The 17309-nt window shown below is 41.2% G+C and overlaps 1 protein-coding gene across 3 annotated transcripts in view; it reads left to right on the top strand.

The window, feature by feature from the left end:
* The window catches only part of LOC135711870 (zinc finger protein 436), a 42248-nt gene extending 25143 nt beyond the window's left edge, over positions 1-17105 (top strand). For all 3 annotated transcript variants that reach the window (XM_065234845.1, XM_065234844.1, XM_065234846.1), the window contains exons 2-5: positions 1-1249; positions 15279-15662; positions 15723-16001; positions 16067-17105. In XM_065234845.1, coding sequence (XP_065090917.1) covers positions 635-1249; positions 15279-15662; positions 15723-16001; positions 16067-16390 — 1602 coding nt within the window. In that variant the 5' untranslated portion in view covers positions 1-634 and the 3' untranslated portion in view covers positions 16391-17105. The remainder of the gene's footprint in view (positions 1250-15278; positions 15663-15722; positions 16002-16066) is intronic.
* Positions 17106-17309: the final 204 nt, after the last annotated feature.

Genomic DNA, 17309 nt, shown 5'->3' on the forward strand with positions numbered 1-17309 from the left:
TTCTTCGACGGTCGTTACCATTTCACGCGACGACAGTAGTGTCACCTCGGGGTGACCTACGGGGAGGAAGTCACTATAGACATCGAAAAAGGTTCGTCGCTGTGAAAAGAATAAATTAGAATTTCAATTCAATTTCTTCCCCGTACCGAATGGAATGAATATTATATAAAATCGGAGCAACGCAAGCAAGGAAAGAAGCGAATGTGTTTATGCATAATGCCGGCTGGCTCGGTTGGACACAGTCGAGTGTGGCAAAGGTACGCTCGACTAAGAAAGTAGTGAAGTAAAGTCGCAGGACAATACAAGCAGTGCGGTGGTAGTTAGTAGAACGAAACTCCATTGAAATGTAGCAGTGATGTAATCAGTTGCTTATCGCTATCTGGTGGTGGTGTTACTAACACGTATCGTTACATTCTACTTTATCACTAACAACAAGCAGTGCGATGTGCTAGTCGTATTGCACCAAGGAAAAGGAAACCAAAGACGTTCAGTGCCATATTTACAAAGCGTTAGTCAAAGTTGCTATGAGAACTAGGAAGTACAACTGTGCATTTAAGTAAAATTCTATCCTATCGCTGTCTTAATATCATTTTCCTTTTGGTGAATTGCTCTAATAACAAATTAAACGAAAAAAATGAAACGTTCTCGACAAACCAAAGCCACAAAAGCAACCTCTGGTGCTGTGAAACGGAAAGCTGCGGCCGCCCTCAAGGAGGAAAGTAACAATAATGTACCTCCGGAAGCGCTTCAAACTGTACCGAAGCAGCCAGCGGTTCATTCGCAGCAACCGATTCTGCCCGAATTGGAAGATTTTGACAATGGTCTGCTCGTGCTGGCGGTCGATAACAACGAACAACCCGCCTCTCCTGTGATGGATACGTCCAATGAGGATACGTCCGAAGTCAGCAGCAATGGACACAAATCTCAAAAGAAAAAGGAACGCAAGCAGTACGTGTGTCATGTGTGCAATAAGAATTTCATGGGAGCGAACGATCTACGGAAGCATCTGCGCATCCACAACGATGAGCGTCCGTACGCTTGTCCGCACTGTGACAATCGGTTCCGCCAAGCTGGTTGCCTCAAGAACCATATTGCTTCGCAGCACGGGACAGATACGCTGTACACGTGCGATCTGTGCGGCAAAACTTTTCCGATCAAGGAGCGATTGCGGTTGCATATGCGTGTGCACACCGGTGAAAAGCCGTACAATTGTCCCATTTGTCCGAAGACGTTCGCACGAGGTGGTCAGGTGAGTGTTTTTTTTTTAATAAATTTAGAGCTTATTGATCAAAATAGTCTCAGGTTCGGGACGATTGAAAAATTTCAATTTTTAACCTCCTTTGTGTCACACATTTTCACATATTTAATTCACGTACTATCACAATTTAACCCGTAGTTTAAAGAGGCAGATATAATGTTATTCAGTAACCATGCAATTTCTCAGTGTCACTCCTTAACTAACGATAATGCTTACACATTCTTGTTTTCCATTATATGTACTTAACGATACTTACCATTCCCTCAATATTTAACATGCCTAACCCTATTAATATTTAAATGCCTTGTTAAGGGATGGTATTACCAAGCCGGAGGCGGCGGGTGCGACATCCCTGGGCGCATAGACTAGCATATCGTTAAAAGTTCTCAAAATTCGTCATTGGTTGAACATCGATGATCTCTTAGAAGATACATACATTTAGGCGTTTACTCAGCTAGTTTCTGTGTATTCATTAAACATTGAACATGATTCGAAAATGACCAATCTTCCGTACATGATATCATGGTTAAGCATGTCAGTACTTATTGTGGCACCAAAATAACCAATGAGTTAGTTCAAGCAATCATTGAACTTGTTTTTTAAAAAATTTTGCGGAAATCCAATCAATTTTTTTGTAGGATTTAAACTACTGCGTCCATTATTGATTCGAACTTTTGTAGTATATCCCTGTTTAATATACGCATCACCATTAATTGAGTGATCAGCTAGTTGCCTCGACACGTTCCCAGTCAGGTCAGGTGGTTTATGAAACCAATCACTTTCCAGGATTAGCAGACCAAATTTCACTGGGCTGTAAACAACTACTATCAAGACATTTATCGGTGCGAATTTGTGGAATCTAAAACTTAACCAAATTATTTCTTTGAAACATGTTTCAGGATATGTTCGCACATTTCAAGGATTTCTTTAGGCTCATTCCAAAATGTCTTCATAAATTCTTTTAATTTAAAGATTTACCTCAATAATCTTCTGGTTTTGGCCGGTAATACCTATAAATATGCTCCATAAAAGTTGGGATTTTGTGTAGAACACATTAGGAATTCGCTCCATAAAACTCGTGAAATTAACTCTACATTTATCTTTGTATTCTTAAAAATTCTCTAGGGAAATTGCTTTAATTTTTCTCCATTATATTCTTTACAATTCGCTTGGAATATTCCTGGAAATCTCTAGGTATGCCATTAAGAATTTAGAGAAGTCTTATCACATCTTGCATTTCACCTCACAATTTCTTTGAAATGCTTCTAAAAATGCTCTTAAGGAAGATCTCTTGAAATACTCCTTCGAATTTTTTTTCGAAATATCCTGGATTACCTAGAGTGTCTTTGAAAATATGCACAATATTTCCAGCCAATTCCTTCCAAACTTTATGACATTTCTTCAAATTTCTCATTGAAACTTGCTTCAGACTAGTTTAAACTTCTACAAAAATTAGATTCCTTTGGAATTATTATCCATATTTCGTTGCAGTTCTCCTCACAATTTCTCTGTGATTAATCGATCGATCAACAAATTTTAAGCAGTGCGTGGAGTAGGTTAGTAGGTTCAGGATTGTAGTCATATAATCATTTAATTTACCGCATGGTCAATTCACTTGAAACCTTCTTCCAAATTCCCTTGGAATGCTCCTTGAAATTTCCTCCGATTTGTTTTTGAGTTCCGTTGAATACTACTCATAATCTACGTAATAGTCTCTTTAGATCTACCTTAAAAACCACGTGTACACCTTAAAATTTTCTTGAAATATTTCTCAAAATAACCAGAAATTTCTAAACAAATTCCAGTGAAAGTCTCCCCAGAATTCATTTGGCATTCTCATCATAATTCTCTATCCAATGCTTCGAAGCATTAAGGTTCAATTTACTTTGATGCATTTTCGAAAAATTGGAAAGCAGTTTTTTTCGATGCATCATTTCAGATTGCAAAAACCTCGCGTCATTTGCTGTAAAATAGCAAAGGGAAAAAATGACGCGAGCTTTTTGCAATATGAAGCGATGCATCGAAAAAACTGCTTTTGATTTTTTCGAAAATGCATCAAAGTAAATTGAACCTTAAATTCCTAAAATGTTGTCTATGCTAAGCTATGTTTGTTTTTAAAGCTGAGATCTTTAAAATTCACCATATTTGAATTCAGAAATCTTGCATGGATCAAGAATGTGAAAAACTGACCTAGTCTCAAATTAATGAAAATTTTCTCTTGTAATCATCAATAAAATGTCTAAGTCCGCGAATTCAAATGTTGGATCTCATTGTTTAATAAATACAATATGCTCAATCCGGTTTAGTGCCATTCAAATAATTTACATGTTACTTGAACAAATTTCAAATTTCTGGAGCATTTAACAACATTTCAAATTTCGGACTTCATAAAATCATCTAAATTATGCTAATTATGAAACCTAATCATCAGTTTGCATTCGGCTGTGGACACAGCAAGACTTGTTTCTCTAGGTGTCGATCACGCTATTGACGGTTGTTTACTCTGTCACGGTATTGTTTTCTTGCGCGTTAATTGCCTGCAGCTCGGTCAGTACTCTTTGTCGTCGCTGTTGGAGCAAAATTTTCGCAACAATGGTCGAAATAAAGCAATTTTTGTATTCGTCCTATCCAGATGAAAGCTCAAGGCCAAACATGGCCGAGATTTCAAACTTCGTTAAATCATAAGACGCGAATCATGGTGACATATACGCCACGTATTGAATTTCTGAGGAGAAGGCGATCTTCATAAAGTATAAATCTGAAGCAAGCACGGAGGATCTAATATTCCATTTTTTTAATAATTACTTTATTTGTACAGTTTCAATCGAATAAACTTTACAGAGCCGAGTTATCATTCCTGTTATACATTATTACTGTCTTATATTTAAAGTTAAAAGAACTGGACCGAGTACTCGCGGTTGTCTCGAGGTTAGTGGAGATTTACAATTTTTTGGATGGGAAAAGGGAAGAAGCAGGTTTGAAATGTGGTTTACGGTACAAATATTTAATTGACATTCCAATATGTTAATGGAAGAACTCAATTCCCCTAAATGTACAAAAAAAAAAACAAATATTAGTCCCTCGGCTCCGTTTAGCTTTTAGATACAATGAGCGTTCGAAAAAAATGAAACCTAAGACATTTTTGAAATTCTGCATATTATTTCTCAATAGACGGGGAGGTTTCTCCGGTTTTCTGCATTTTAAATAAAATGCAGCGACTTTTTTTTTCAGTGACACGAATTGCTGAAATCATTATGCCGGTATTAATTTTTTACCATAATTTGCTGTTTATATGAAACTAGGAAAAATATGTTGGGCAACCGGGAAAAACCGGGAGAATTTCTGATGTAGTCATTCCAGCTAAAATGCAAAGATAATGGGTCATATGAATAAATTAATCGAAAAGTCTTGAAAAAACTCTTAAACTCTCTACGTAGTTTATGAGCTGCCCCCCGCCCTTACCCTTATTATTTCAAGGTTTTTTTTTTTCAAAATAAAGTGAATAGTCTTGAGTTAGTACTGTTGCATTAATGGCCTTCGCTCAACTTCAACTTCTGTTCAATTTTCACACTGCCGTACTCTAGCGGAACTATCAATCTACAATCTTCAGAAGTTTCTACAGCTAATAGATTATCGCACTAAAGCTTCATGTTGATATTAGTATAGCATTTACTCCCAACTCTGAACATTTTATAGATTTTGATCCTTAATATGATCTTTTTTTTCTCTGTTCGGGACATAACACCACTGCGGCCAGTAATTTGATCTATTGTAGTATATCCCGTGTCCTTAGTTTAGTGCATGTCGTATTACTCCATCACTATTGAGAAATGATGAAGTATTCGGTTTTGATACAGTTGTCATTCTTGCCTTCATCGCAAGGAATCGATTCTAATTGAAAGGACCCTCTATTTATACCCTTCGGAGTTTTGGAACACCCTCCAAAGGCACCCCCCTTGTCAGTCAAAATTTGATTCCTTAGCAACAAAAATAAGCAACGGCACCGATAATGATCATGCATCAGAACCCTAGTCTTAACCACTTCAAACTAGGGAACAACGAATGGAAGATTAGGAATCACATAGATGAACTAACTAACTCATTTTTTCCTTGGTCCTTGGCCGAGGACTTATCACTATCAACAAGGCATAAAAAGTAACAAGGACTAAGATGTACCAAGTAACAATTTTGGTTTTATGAAGGTACTGTAGACCACGATTTAGCTTTGAAGAATGCTATAAAACCTCTATAAAGCTTGCAATGTTAGTTGGGGTGTTCCTTTGATTACTGAAAAATCCTGTTCCTTAGTTTGAAGTAGTCAAGAATCGGTGGTAGATCTTACATCCCGTAACGTACCACGAAAAGGTGATCTACCCACGTTACGGGGCATGTGATCTCTTATTTATTAAAGAATATTTTTTAGAAAAAGTGGTTTAAATTCATAAAAGTATGTATTTTCATGGGAAACTTTTCCTCTTCCTTTCTGAGTCGGATTTATGCTACGCCTTTAGACAACTATGCTTCGAGAATGAACCTAAATTCATCGATTTGCGACAAGGGCGTAGCCAGGTTTCGAGCTAAGGAGGGGCGAAAAAAAAATACTATGGAAAATTTGGCCGTATGTCATTTCACCGAAAGCCTTTGTATTGCTGAGTTTAGGGGGTAGTTGCCTCCCCCCCCCCCGTTGCCCCCTCTGGCTACGCCTATGATTTACAAGCTGATGTTCATTGTAGAATGACAGATATTTCCGGGTTACCGAGGAAATTCGAAATCACCGGGAAAAGCCCGTGGATTTCGATGATATATCGAATAAAATAAGATTGTGGACCTTAATAAAAATCTGGACCCTTGGACTGGACTAGATTTTCAGCATAAATCACTGTACAGAACTATTAAAAAAATGATGAAAACTCCATAGCAATTTTGTGAAGATTTCAGATTGAATTTAACGGATTCAGAGAAAATTTCCAAGGGAATTTTGGGAAGAACACTAAATGTTTAAACTAGAACTCAAAGGTGTGCGTTCAGAGTAGAATTGTTAGGAAACTAGAACTCAAAGGTGTGCGTTCAGAGTAGAATTGTTAGGAAGTTTTGTGAAAAATTCCATGACGATTGTGAAGATGATTTCAGGATCCGTGAAAATTATCAAGCGGACATTTCCAATAAGGAAATTCTCAGAAGAGTTTTAAGAGAATTTATCCCATAGTCGAGTGGGACAACCTTCTACCAGAGATTACTATAAAATTAGGCAATTATTATTATTATTATTTTTTCGAGGTTCAAGAAGACAAAACCTCAAAATAATGTGGCAAAAAAATGTGCTAGTTGTAAGATAATGATATGATTCATTCCAAATGCATCTCGAGTACAATTTCTAGACTATTCTATGGAGAATTTAAAGTTAATTTTCTGAAGAATTTAGAGGAGAACTTCAAGATAAATAATTCTGAGAAAAATGTCTATACAATTCAGAGGTGAACTGTATGAGAATTTTGAAGAGAATTCAAGCGAATTTTACTAAGAATTATGGAATGAAGCTTCAGAATAATCACAAAAAAAAAACCGAAGAGAATTTTAGGATGAATTCCATGAACTTTTTGGAGTGTTCCCAGACAACCAGAATGCACGTATATTCAAAGTTGTTTTCGTGATATACAAACATATATACAAACAAACAAGTCGTATAGAATGCAAAGAAATGGCTTATACGTACAAAAGTGGAGGCCATATACGTGCATATTTTCGTTTAATTTTAAACGAGTTGTTTTAACATCATATGCGATTTGATCTGTAATAACAAATCCATTTTGAAAAGTCTTACGATGTAATCCGATTAAATATGTGATACAGTACGACGGAAAAATGAGTCATCGCATATAAGTCGGAAATTTGCATTCTATACGATTTAACTTAAACATAATGCGAGGTATGCCATTCTAATATGCGATTTTGACTTAAACTGTAGCAATTTACGATACTGTCTGTACATTGTTATACGACTTCTGGTTGTCTAGGTTCTGCAGAGAATTTCTGGATTGTTGCATAGAAATTATGGGACTCCCAGAGAAAATTTTAAATTTATTTTAGAAGAATTCTGAAAAGAACGCTTTGAAAGAAAATTATTCTAAAGGAAATTCTTAAAATCATTCAATTAAATTGTAAAGAGTTTTGAGCGAATTTTCAAGTTAGTTAAAACATAGACAAATTTAAAAGACCGAACGTCCAGGAACAATAATGTCCTATTTAATCCATTGATCCCTTCTACTAAACCACATTTGGTTTTATACATCGCACAACAGGGTAATTTTTTTAAATTCTGAAAGGTGGGGAAAAACCAGGAAATTGCTAATCGGGATATGCTGGTATTCTATTAAAAAAAAAAGAACATTTATGTTTTCATACCCGTTTTTTCTCAAAAACAGTGATATATCAATTTTTCACCTTTCAACATAGTTAGAGATCAAAATATGAAGAAGTAGAGACGAGTTACTGTACCAAAAGGTAAAATTCCTTTAAAAAATTAAGATATAGAACATCGGGATAAGAAGATTTGTCTGTAGTTACTTTTTACACAGTGCTTCCAGCCCAAAAATATTCCCAATGCACTAGGAAGGTTAACCAATGTTGTATTATTTTGTGACTTGTCCAGGGATGATATTCAAACCCAAGACTTCCACAGTGAGATGTCATTGATGCATTGATGCGTTTATGTCGATCCTGTCTGAACTTTATATTTCATAAAGCAGGTTTACTAACAACCACATGTTTATTTCTGTTTTGATCAAGTGCAAAATAAATCAGAAAAAGTTGGAAGGGTTGTATACTAGATACGACCGCAGGGTTGGCGTTGAATAACGTTGTACTTAATTGTGTACATTATATTTTAGGAATATTCTTTAATAACTCTTTTGCGAAAGTTTGGTGGCCCTGAAAAGGGCCGTTTTGTTAGGCTGATGTTGTTGACAATGATGGAACGGGCGACCTTGTTGGACGCTTATATAGTAGAACAGAAAATATCTGAGGTGTCAGATACTCGCATACGTACGTTAAACTCTTTCTTGATAATGTTGTGGCCATTTTTCCAACGCGCTCGGCGTAGTTGCCCTTGCGGAGCAGACGGTGAATACGACCGACTGAGAACTGCAGCAGCTGGGCATTCCATGACGGCGGCCCAGTATACCGGAGCACTCGGCGTAGTTGCCCTTTCGCCCCCAGGCTCTGCTGCCGCTGCTCTGGTACTGCTGCTCTGCTGCTCTGCTGCTGGGTCGACGATCGGATAGACAATGATGGAACGGGCGGTTAAATGATCTTTATTTCTTGTGTTTGTGTGGTTTACATGTATGAATTTTTCAAGTGACACAGATGCGTCTTTTCAACTTTAGTACAGTGAGATTTTAATTATTATTTACAGTTTCTAGTCCTATCAGGCCTATTTTAAAGTATGACCACCTTGGTGGGATTGGTATGATTTGAATTGGAAAAAGAAGTCTACTTATAACTACTATTTACAACTACACTAACCTACAACTTCTATGTACACCTAACCTGCTATATACAAATTGCTTATCAAAGCATGTTCTGATAAATTACATTTTTGTGCAAATTTAGTCTTAATTTCGTTAATTTTGGAATCTATTTTGGCAATGCCTGCCTCTTCATGTAAATTTGTTATTCTAGTGTCGAATGGACGATCAAGAACCATCCTCAGCACTCTATTCTGAGCTACCTGAATTTTGTTCCTGTGAGTCTTTGCACATGATTCCCACACCGGAGCTGCGTAGAGGATCGCAGGTGCTATGATTTGTTTGTAGACGGCCAGTTTGTTCACCCTTGAGAGGCGGGATCTGCGGCAAATCAGCGGATACAGACACCTAACCAAGGTAGAACACTTGACTACAGTTTTCTCTACATGCGAACGGAAGAGGAGCTTTTCATCGATCAACATCCCGAGATAGGTTACTTCAGCGGACCACTCAACCCTTGTGCCATCCATTTTTTTTTTTTCCTTTGGTTTGTTTTTTCCGTCGATCTTGTTTTCCGTGCTGAGCACCAATGCTACCGACGTGCCAGGAAGGCAGCTCCCACACCTGGACCCTACCTATCGACCCATCAACTCATGAACCGGGGACCAACGGCTTTACTTCCCATCCGAAGGAAGGCGTGATCAGAGATGTTATGCCTCAGAACATCCCGGCGGCCCCGACTGGGATTGAACCCAGGCCTTCTGGGGTGAGAGGTAATCACGCTTACCACTACACCACCGGCGCCGTTTTTGTGCCATCCATGATTACAGTACAAGATGGAGCCGGTTTCAGTTTGGGCGATTGCCGATGGAGGAACATGATCGCTTGTGTTTTGGAGGGATTGATTTTAATTTTCCACGTGGTGGCATAATCAGCAAAGGCGTTAAGGCATCGTTGAAGTTTGTTCGTTATTTCGCGAGGCATCCTTCCTTTGACGGCTATTGCGGTATCATCTGCGAACAGGAAGAACACGCAACCGTCACCGAGGGGAGGAATGTCGGAAGTATAAATGCTGTAAAGCAAGGGGCCCAGCAAACTGCCTTGCGGGACTCCTGCTGGGATGGAAAACGTGTCTGAAAGACAACCATTCAACGATACCTTAAACGACCTTTGCTGAAGGTAGTTACGGGTGATTTTAACCAGATGTAATGGGAAGTTGAAGTTAGAAAGCTTGTACACAAGTCCGTCATGCCAAACATTGTCAAACGCCTTTTCAACGTCTAACAAGGCCATGGCTGTGGACTTGGATACAGCTTTGTTACTTCGGATGTTATTCATCACCCGTACTAGCTGGTGATTGGTAGAGTGCCCCTTTCTGAATCCAAACTGTTCCGGAAGGAGAATGTTATTTTCCTCCACAAACTTGAGCAAACGATTGAGAATGAGTTTCTCGAACAATTTGCTCAGCGCTGAAAGGAGGCTGATTGGTCTGTAGCTTGAAGACAATGTTGGATCCTTACCGGGTTTGCGGATTGGTATGATTTTTGCTACTTTCCAGATGCTTGGAAAGTAGTGCAGTTCCAAACATCTGTTGAAGATAGCGGTTAGAAGAGACTGCACTTTCATGCTGAGTCTCTTCAAGATCAAGTTGAATATACCGTCAAACCCGGGAGCCTTCATGTTCTTGGTGCATTTCAGCGCTGAGCAAATCTGTTGTACTGTAATCATATCCGCCGGAGGCACGACACAAGGGGAGGCATCTAGGTTTTGAACGCATTGCGCAACCTGATCTTCGAGCGGACTTTGGATATTCGAGCCAAGCAAATGCGATGAAGCGACATGCTCGCCGATCGCATTTGCTTTCTCCTGTGGGGTGATTAAAAGCCGATCGTCATCATTTTCGACTTTGAGAGGTGGAATGGGTTTGGGATGAGTTTTCAGGACCTTGGCTACCTTCCAGAATGGTCTGGAGCGGTCGTCCAGATTCTGGACAACACGCCCGAAACTTTCATTTCGGAGAGAGTCCATTCTGGAAGCAATCTGTCTGTTCAGATCAGCCATTTCACGTTTTTTGCCCAGATCTCCAGTCCTCTGAAACTGGCGTCTACGAACATTTCTCAGACGAATCAAAAGTTGGGGGTGGGAATCAATGGCACTAAACTTACCCCTCACAGGAACTCGTCGGACGCACGCCTCGTCAGCCACGGTTATGGCTTGGTGGAGTCCCTCCAACGCTCGGTCGATATCCTCCACGGTGTCAAGCGGCGGGTTGTCGATGATGTACCTGTCTACCACGCGTCCAAACTGGGCCCAGTTTACGCGATGGTAGTCCTTGCGCAGGCTTGAAGCAGGAGCCACGTTGCAGCCCAGTTCAGCCACCACCGGTTGGTGGTCGGAGCTGAGTTCGTTCAAGGCTACCGGCTTGGACAAGCCGATATTTGTCAGGAACAGGTCTAGCGTCGATGGGTTGCCCGCCGGTGAGATGAATGTTGGTTCATCCGAAAACCAAACGGAATACAGCCCATGCTGTGAGTGGTCGAACAGGAGACGACCGTTCTGGTTCTGCTGGTAGTTCCGCCAGGCCTCATGGCGAGCATTCAGATCTCCTCCAACTACGAAGCGGGAACCGGTACGGGTGATGGTGGACAGGTCCTTCTTGTATTTAGCCGCTAGTCCACTGCTGGCGGCACACTGTCGAGGGCAGTAGACGACGATGAACTGGACGTATCCAGTCGACGACTCCACCTCCACACCAAGGGCCTCGATGATAGAGGTGCGGATATGGGACAGAGTGTGGTATTTTATTCCTTTCTTGACGACGACCGCAACACCACCCCCCCTGGAGCTGGTGCGATCAAGCCGCATAGTGTTGTGGTCAGGCAACCAGAAGCTGTCGCCGGACTTTAGATGGGTCTCGGTTAGAAGGTCCACGTCGATGCTGTGCTTGCGGAGGAAGTCGGCAAGCTTAATCTTTTTTGCTCTTACAGAGCAAGCATTCCAGGTGACGATAGTTAGCGGTTTATACGCCATACTGAATGATGAACTTACCGAGCACTTGGATCTGTTCGGGCTTATTGCGGCACTTACGAAGAGCACCGGACATGTTGACGAAAATTTCCATCATTTCATCCGCTGAGAACAGATCGGGGTTGTTGTTTTGCGCTGTTGGTTGTCTCCAGAATCCAGGGGGGGATGGAGAGCTTTGACCAGCAGAATCACCGGAAGCTTCTTGAGGGGGGGCGGGTTGCACCCGCGAATTCGCTTGCCTTTGCTGGGGAGCACGAAGAGGCGGAAAATCCTCCGTCCTTAATGCTGGGGTTTTGTCCTTCTTGCGTCCTGGTTGATTGTTGCTTGACGCCTGCTTTCGGATGCGTTTGAAGTCCTCGCGTTTGGAGCACTGTCTGTCCGAACCTTGATGTGCACCACCACAGTTAGCGCATTTTATCGCCACGGCTCCATCCGCAGGGCAGTTAGAAGTGGCGTGTTCTTGAGCGCAGTTGCTGCAGCGTGGCTTGATGTTGCAGTTGCGGGTACCGTGTCCAAAATTGAGGCACCTCTGACACTGCGTTACGTCACGATGACCGCCACGGTACACAGCAAAAAAATAATTTTGATATCACGTCAAAGTGGATGCACTACAATCATGTCGAAAATATGGTGTAATATTACTTGCTAAAAAGGACAAAATTATCATTAATACAATGCATGAACTGACATTACGCAGCTTTTACTGCATTTGTTTATTTATGTGGTCATAAAAATTACATGAAATTTTCGACATGATTGTAGTGCATCCACTTTGATGTGATATCAAAATTATTTTTTTGCTGTGTATGGCTCCCACCGTACGATGATGGAGTAGATCGATCGGATGGCTTGTAGCGCATTGAGCGTCACCGTCCCTTTCTGGAAGTGCACCAGGAAAAGACAATCCGGGTACGTCTTCACGTTTTCATCTCTCCTTGTCATTCGGAAGACAGCGATTGGGGCTAGCTTGTACCGGTTGATTTCGGCTTCGACCATCTTGGGGTCGAAGTTTGGTAGACCCCTGATGACTACCTTGAAGGGCTTCTCACCGGGGATGTCGTGCGTGAAGAATTCCGCCTTGGTATCCTTCAGATATTTTACGGCCACTTCGTACTCCGCTTTGGTTCGGAGCATCACCTTGGTGCCGATCCTGCCGAGCTTAAACTCAGCTGCAACGCCCAGCGATGAAAGATCGCCAATCAGCGTGTTGAGTGGGGCTTGCTTCACTACCAGTGGAGGAAGCTTCATTTTTGCTGCACTCGGGCTGGCAGCAGTTTCGTTGTCGACGGCGTCGCCGAAATCACCAATGACGCTGACGTTCGTCGCGGTGGTATCGTCCCGTCCACTCGCACCATCGGACTGGCCTTGATTTTTCTTCCTCTTCTTAGACCGCTTCACCGTGGCTGAGGTGGGATTCCCTACATCGGTGGGAAGAGTAGCGTACCTATTCGAAATAGGTACACTCAAGCTACCCTCACCGCTGTTTTTCTTCTCCGTTTTCTCTCGGAGCCTGCTCCGGGAGCGCTGTCTTCCCATCACACGAAGCGACCGACACTACTGACGACGCGATTAAACTGCGAATGTTTGGAACAAACTAGAAACTTTAGAACAACTCGACAGAGCGAGCAAAGACCGAACTGTACTGCTTGACGTTCAAGCAGAGAATGAGCTGATGATGATCAGAGGATGATGTTTGTGTACAGTGTAGATAAAACTGATCTGATGGAACGGGCGACCTTGTTGGACGCTTATATAGTAGAACAGAAAATATCAGAGGTGTCAGATACTCGCATCTGATGTCTCGGTTGGAGACCTTGTATAAGTATAAGAATATAAAAAAAATCAATCGATTTTCACCATCTATAGACAATGGTTTACTTTTAACCATTTTTCAATAGTTTACAGAATGAAATCAATAGTTTTGAAACATTCAGCAAATTGCTAGAAATATTTCCAATCGATTGATGCCATTATCTCGTAAATCTATCGAGAGACGGTTGAGTTATTATCGTTCAAAATCTTTTCAATTTTTCGTAACGCATCCAAAATGACTGTTGTCAATTTTGTACCCCCGTATTTTGCCGAAATACGTTATCCAACGTCAAAAAAAATTACAAAATGTTAATAGCTCAAATCAACATCAATTTCTCTTGAAGAGAAAAAAATATAACAGTAAAATTACAGCTCGTGGTTTGAAAAAAAAAAACATGATGGAAAATGCTTGTGTGCTGAATGAGAAATATTGCTTTATCCGACTTCGTTAAAGAAATCAAATTTTTCGTTGTATATTTTTTGAAACGTAAGCAAATGTGATGTCACGTTTGAGCTTAGTTCCCCTTCCCAATATGTCATAAATTGTCACGTTTCTTCAAACCCCCTCCCCGCCCCTAAATGCGTGACGTGATTTATGGAGGTCGGCGCTAAGCGATTAATAGAACAAAGGGAATTCTGAAGCTATTAGCACTATTCAACGATAAATTAAACTTTCAAGTGACATCTTGTTGACTCAAAAAAAAAAATCGTTTAAAAATGTCCTATGCATTAGACAAATGTTTACAGATATTTAAATGCATGTATTGAGCTTTTCAATACGGTAATTAACTCAATACCCGACATGGTTGAAATATATTATTTGCATTAAATAAACTGGAACGGGGAGCACGGGTGCTTCGGCTGCGTTATGTTTTAGATTTCATATTTACTCCCCCGCTTCGAGCCTTCCCCGTTTGAAGAGGGTTCATTCGTCGGTAGCCGATTTTTCCAGTACGGCAGGCACGGTACGAATAGCGGCGCACACGTCAGGCACACGGGGGCAGGCAGTAGCCGTAGCAGTGAGTGAACGACGGCTTCCAGGCAAAATATGTTGAAAATTATTCTCCTGTTTTTGACACCCGTGCCTCCGTTCCTCGGGATTGACGACGAGCGTTCCGCTCCATCGCTATTCCACTTCTCAGTCTGATGCTTTGCATATGTGCAGTCAGGTCAGGAGCAATAGAGATGTAGTCCCGTTCCCCACAGTCAATGCTAGGGCTATGCTTCTGCTATGTACTTTCGCTTACGAAATATGCTCCTGGAAGCTTGATTTGGGTGAACCAACTTTTGAAACTGGTGCGAGACGGGGTTTATTTTGGGGAACATGGGCAGCACGGGGTTGTAATCAAAAACACGATAAATTGATTACTTATACAAATATTGCTTTTTGTGCCGCTGCTGTTTTCCTCTCGTTCTCTCGCCTCGCCAGTTGCCAGAGCCTATTTCCCGGCAGTTTTCTTTCGTTTCTTTTATTTTTTCCACCGTATATTTCTTTTCCTTCTATATGAATAGCAAATAGAGCTTATTCCTTTCATGTCCTTGCTGACAAGAACCGGATAATTGGAACGTCGATGTCGTTACGGCATGGCACGATTGACATTTCTCTGATGTTGTACTACGGCGCACTTATTGCGTATACCATGTATCCTTTAAAGGATGTTTAAAGTAGTTCTCTACTGGTAGCAAAATTGTTCAATATTTCGTTTCGACTCTTTCAGCTGACTCAACATCTTGCCACGCACAATGGAGTCCGGAAACACAAGTGTCCACACTGCTCGTCGGCGTTTTCGTGTGCTGCCAACCTCAAGATGCACCTCAAAAGCCATATGGACATCCGGGACTACACGTGCCACATCTGTGGGAAAGGATTCTTCCGCCCGGATGCGCTGAAAAAGCACCTACTGTGCTACCATGCCAATCTGAAGGCATTCCATTGTAACATTTGCAACAAAATGTTCAAGGGGCACCTGCCGCAGCACATGAGAACTCACAAGATGATTCGCCCACATGGGTGTGCCGTATGTGGGGCTGTTTTCTCCCAGCGATCTCAACTGGTAGTTCACCAACGCATCCACACTGGCGAGCGACCCTACAGGTGTCAGGTACTTTCGAAACCTCAATCTCGTGATAACGTCGATAACTATCCACTTTCTTTATTACAGGTCTGCTGGCAGGCATTCGCCCACTCAAGTGTTCTCAAGCTGCACATCCGGAAGCACACGGGTGAAAAACCATTCGAATGTCCCATCTGCAGTGTGGGATTTTCGCAGCTTCCTCATCTGAAAAAGCACATGCTCTCTATTCACAATCAGGACAAATCGTACCTTTGCAAAAGCTGTAACATCTTTTTCAAGACCAAACTGGACCATCAGAACCACATGGCAAGCTGTGCGGCGGAAGCGCAGTCTGCTACTAGTGTTGAAGAGATTATCGATAGAAATGTAGGATGCTTACCAATCAACAAAGCAGGGCAATTTTACTGACGAGCCTCACCACTTCATTTTAGGTTAAAGCTGCCAACAGTGGAGTCGAACCACCGATGCCGCTGTCGCAAATGAGATTTCTGGTGGCGATTCTGCTGAAAAAGATCTCCACCGAAGAACGGCTGAAAGACCTGGGCTTCGATAAGCGATTGATCGATAACGTTCTCGTCGATTCGTTGAAATGCGCTGGGCGCAAAGCGTTCGACGATAAATCGCTGGATCCGGCCTTTCGGCTGAAGCAAAACGTTCAGGAACTGCTCGAATGGACCGTTCCGCCAAAGTACATGGAAGAGTTCAAGAAAGCCAACCGCAGCACCGAAGAATTGCTAGAAGATTTGACTAACTAAATGGATTTGCTTTTACTAACACATCATTGTTTCTCGGTGCCGTAGTTTAAGTGAATTTTTAACAAGAAACGAATCAGTAGCTGTTGTAATATAATGCAACGAATCATGGAGTAGAGAAATTTTTGAATTGCACGCGTAGCGAAATGATAACTAATTTTGCACATCTGTAAGTACCAACATTAACAAACACTCAATCTTTTGAAACGTTTATCAGTGGTGGTTGAATTTCCCCCTTCATATGAATAGCATTCGTACCAAAGTCTTGTAACGTACCGAACTGATCTTGTCGTACAATAAAAGATATAGTTATTTGCCAAAACAGGATAATTTTGTATCGTTAGCCCCTTCTCCTGCATAGGTACTACCGTGCAGGATACGTCGGAATTCTAGTCAATCAAATGCCATTTTGAGTTTTTTTGTTTGTAAAAAATATAACAAAACCGATAATTTTAAATGCGAGTGTTGCAGAAGCCATTGTTTGTACATTTATGACACGTCAAAAGCTCAAACCAAAAAGAAGCCCTGCTCGTTTTCACAACAAAAAAAAAAAAACTCGTATCGAAAAGGTGTTTTGCCTATGGTACCAGTGCGAGCGTTTTTTTTTAATAAATAGTCGTTAGTTTAGTGTACCTAGTGAATTTAATCTAGATGTGTAAGTGTCACTAACGGAAATGGCGGTTGTTTAACTGTCTAGTAATAATTACGAAGAATAGCACTTTTTACGGGTTTACTTTATGCCGAAAATTGCCTTGCTTGTGTAAGATACGTCGCGAGGATGAATGTGTCTCTATTTTGGTATACCTACGTAATTTGAACCGGAGAAAGTGGGGCAATGTGGCCACCCGCTTAAAAATCAACTTATTGAACCTAGTTTACAAAAAATCTGTTGCAAGCTTAATGCAACAGATGCCTAGTTCAA

Source organism: Ochlerotatus camptorhynchus, unplaced genomic scaffold, assembly GCF_037179485.1.
Source record: "Ochlerotatus camptorhynchus isolate MF236.1 unplaced genomic scaffold, CSIRO-AGI_Acam_v1.1 ptg000443l, whole genome shotgun sequence".
In the NCBI taxonomy this organism is placed as follows: Eukaryota; Metazoa; Arthropoda; class Insecta; order Diptera; family Culicidae; genus Ochlerotatus; species Ochlerotatus camptorhynchus.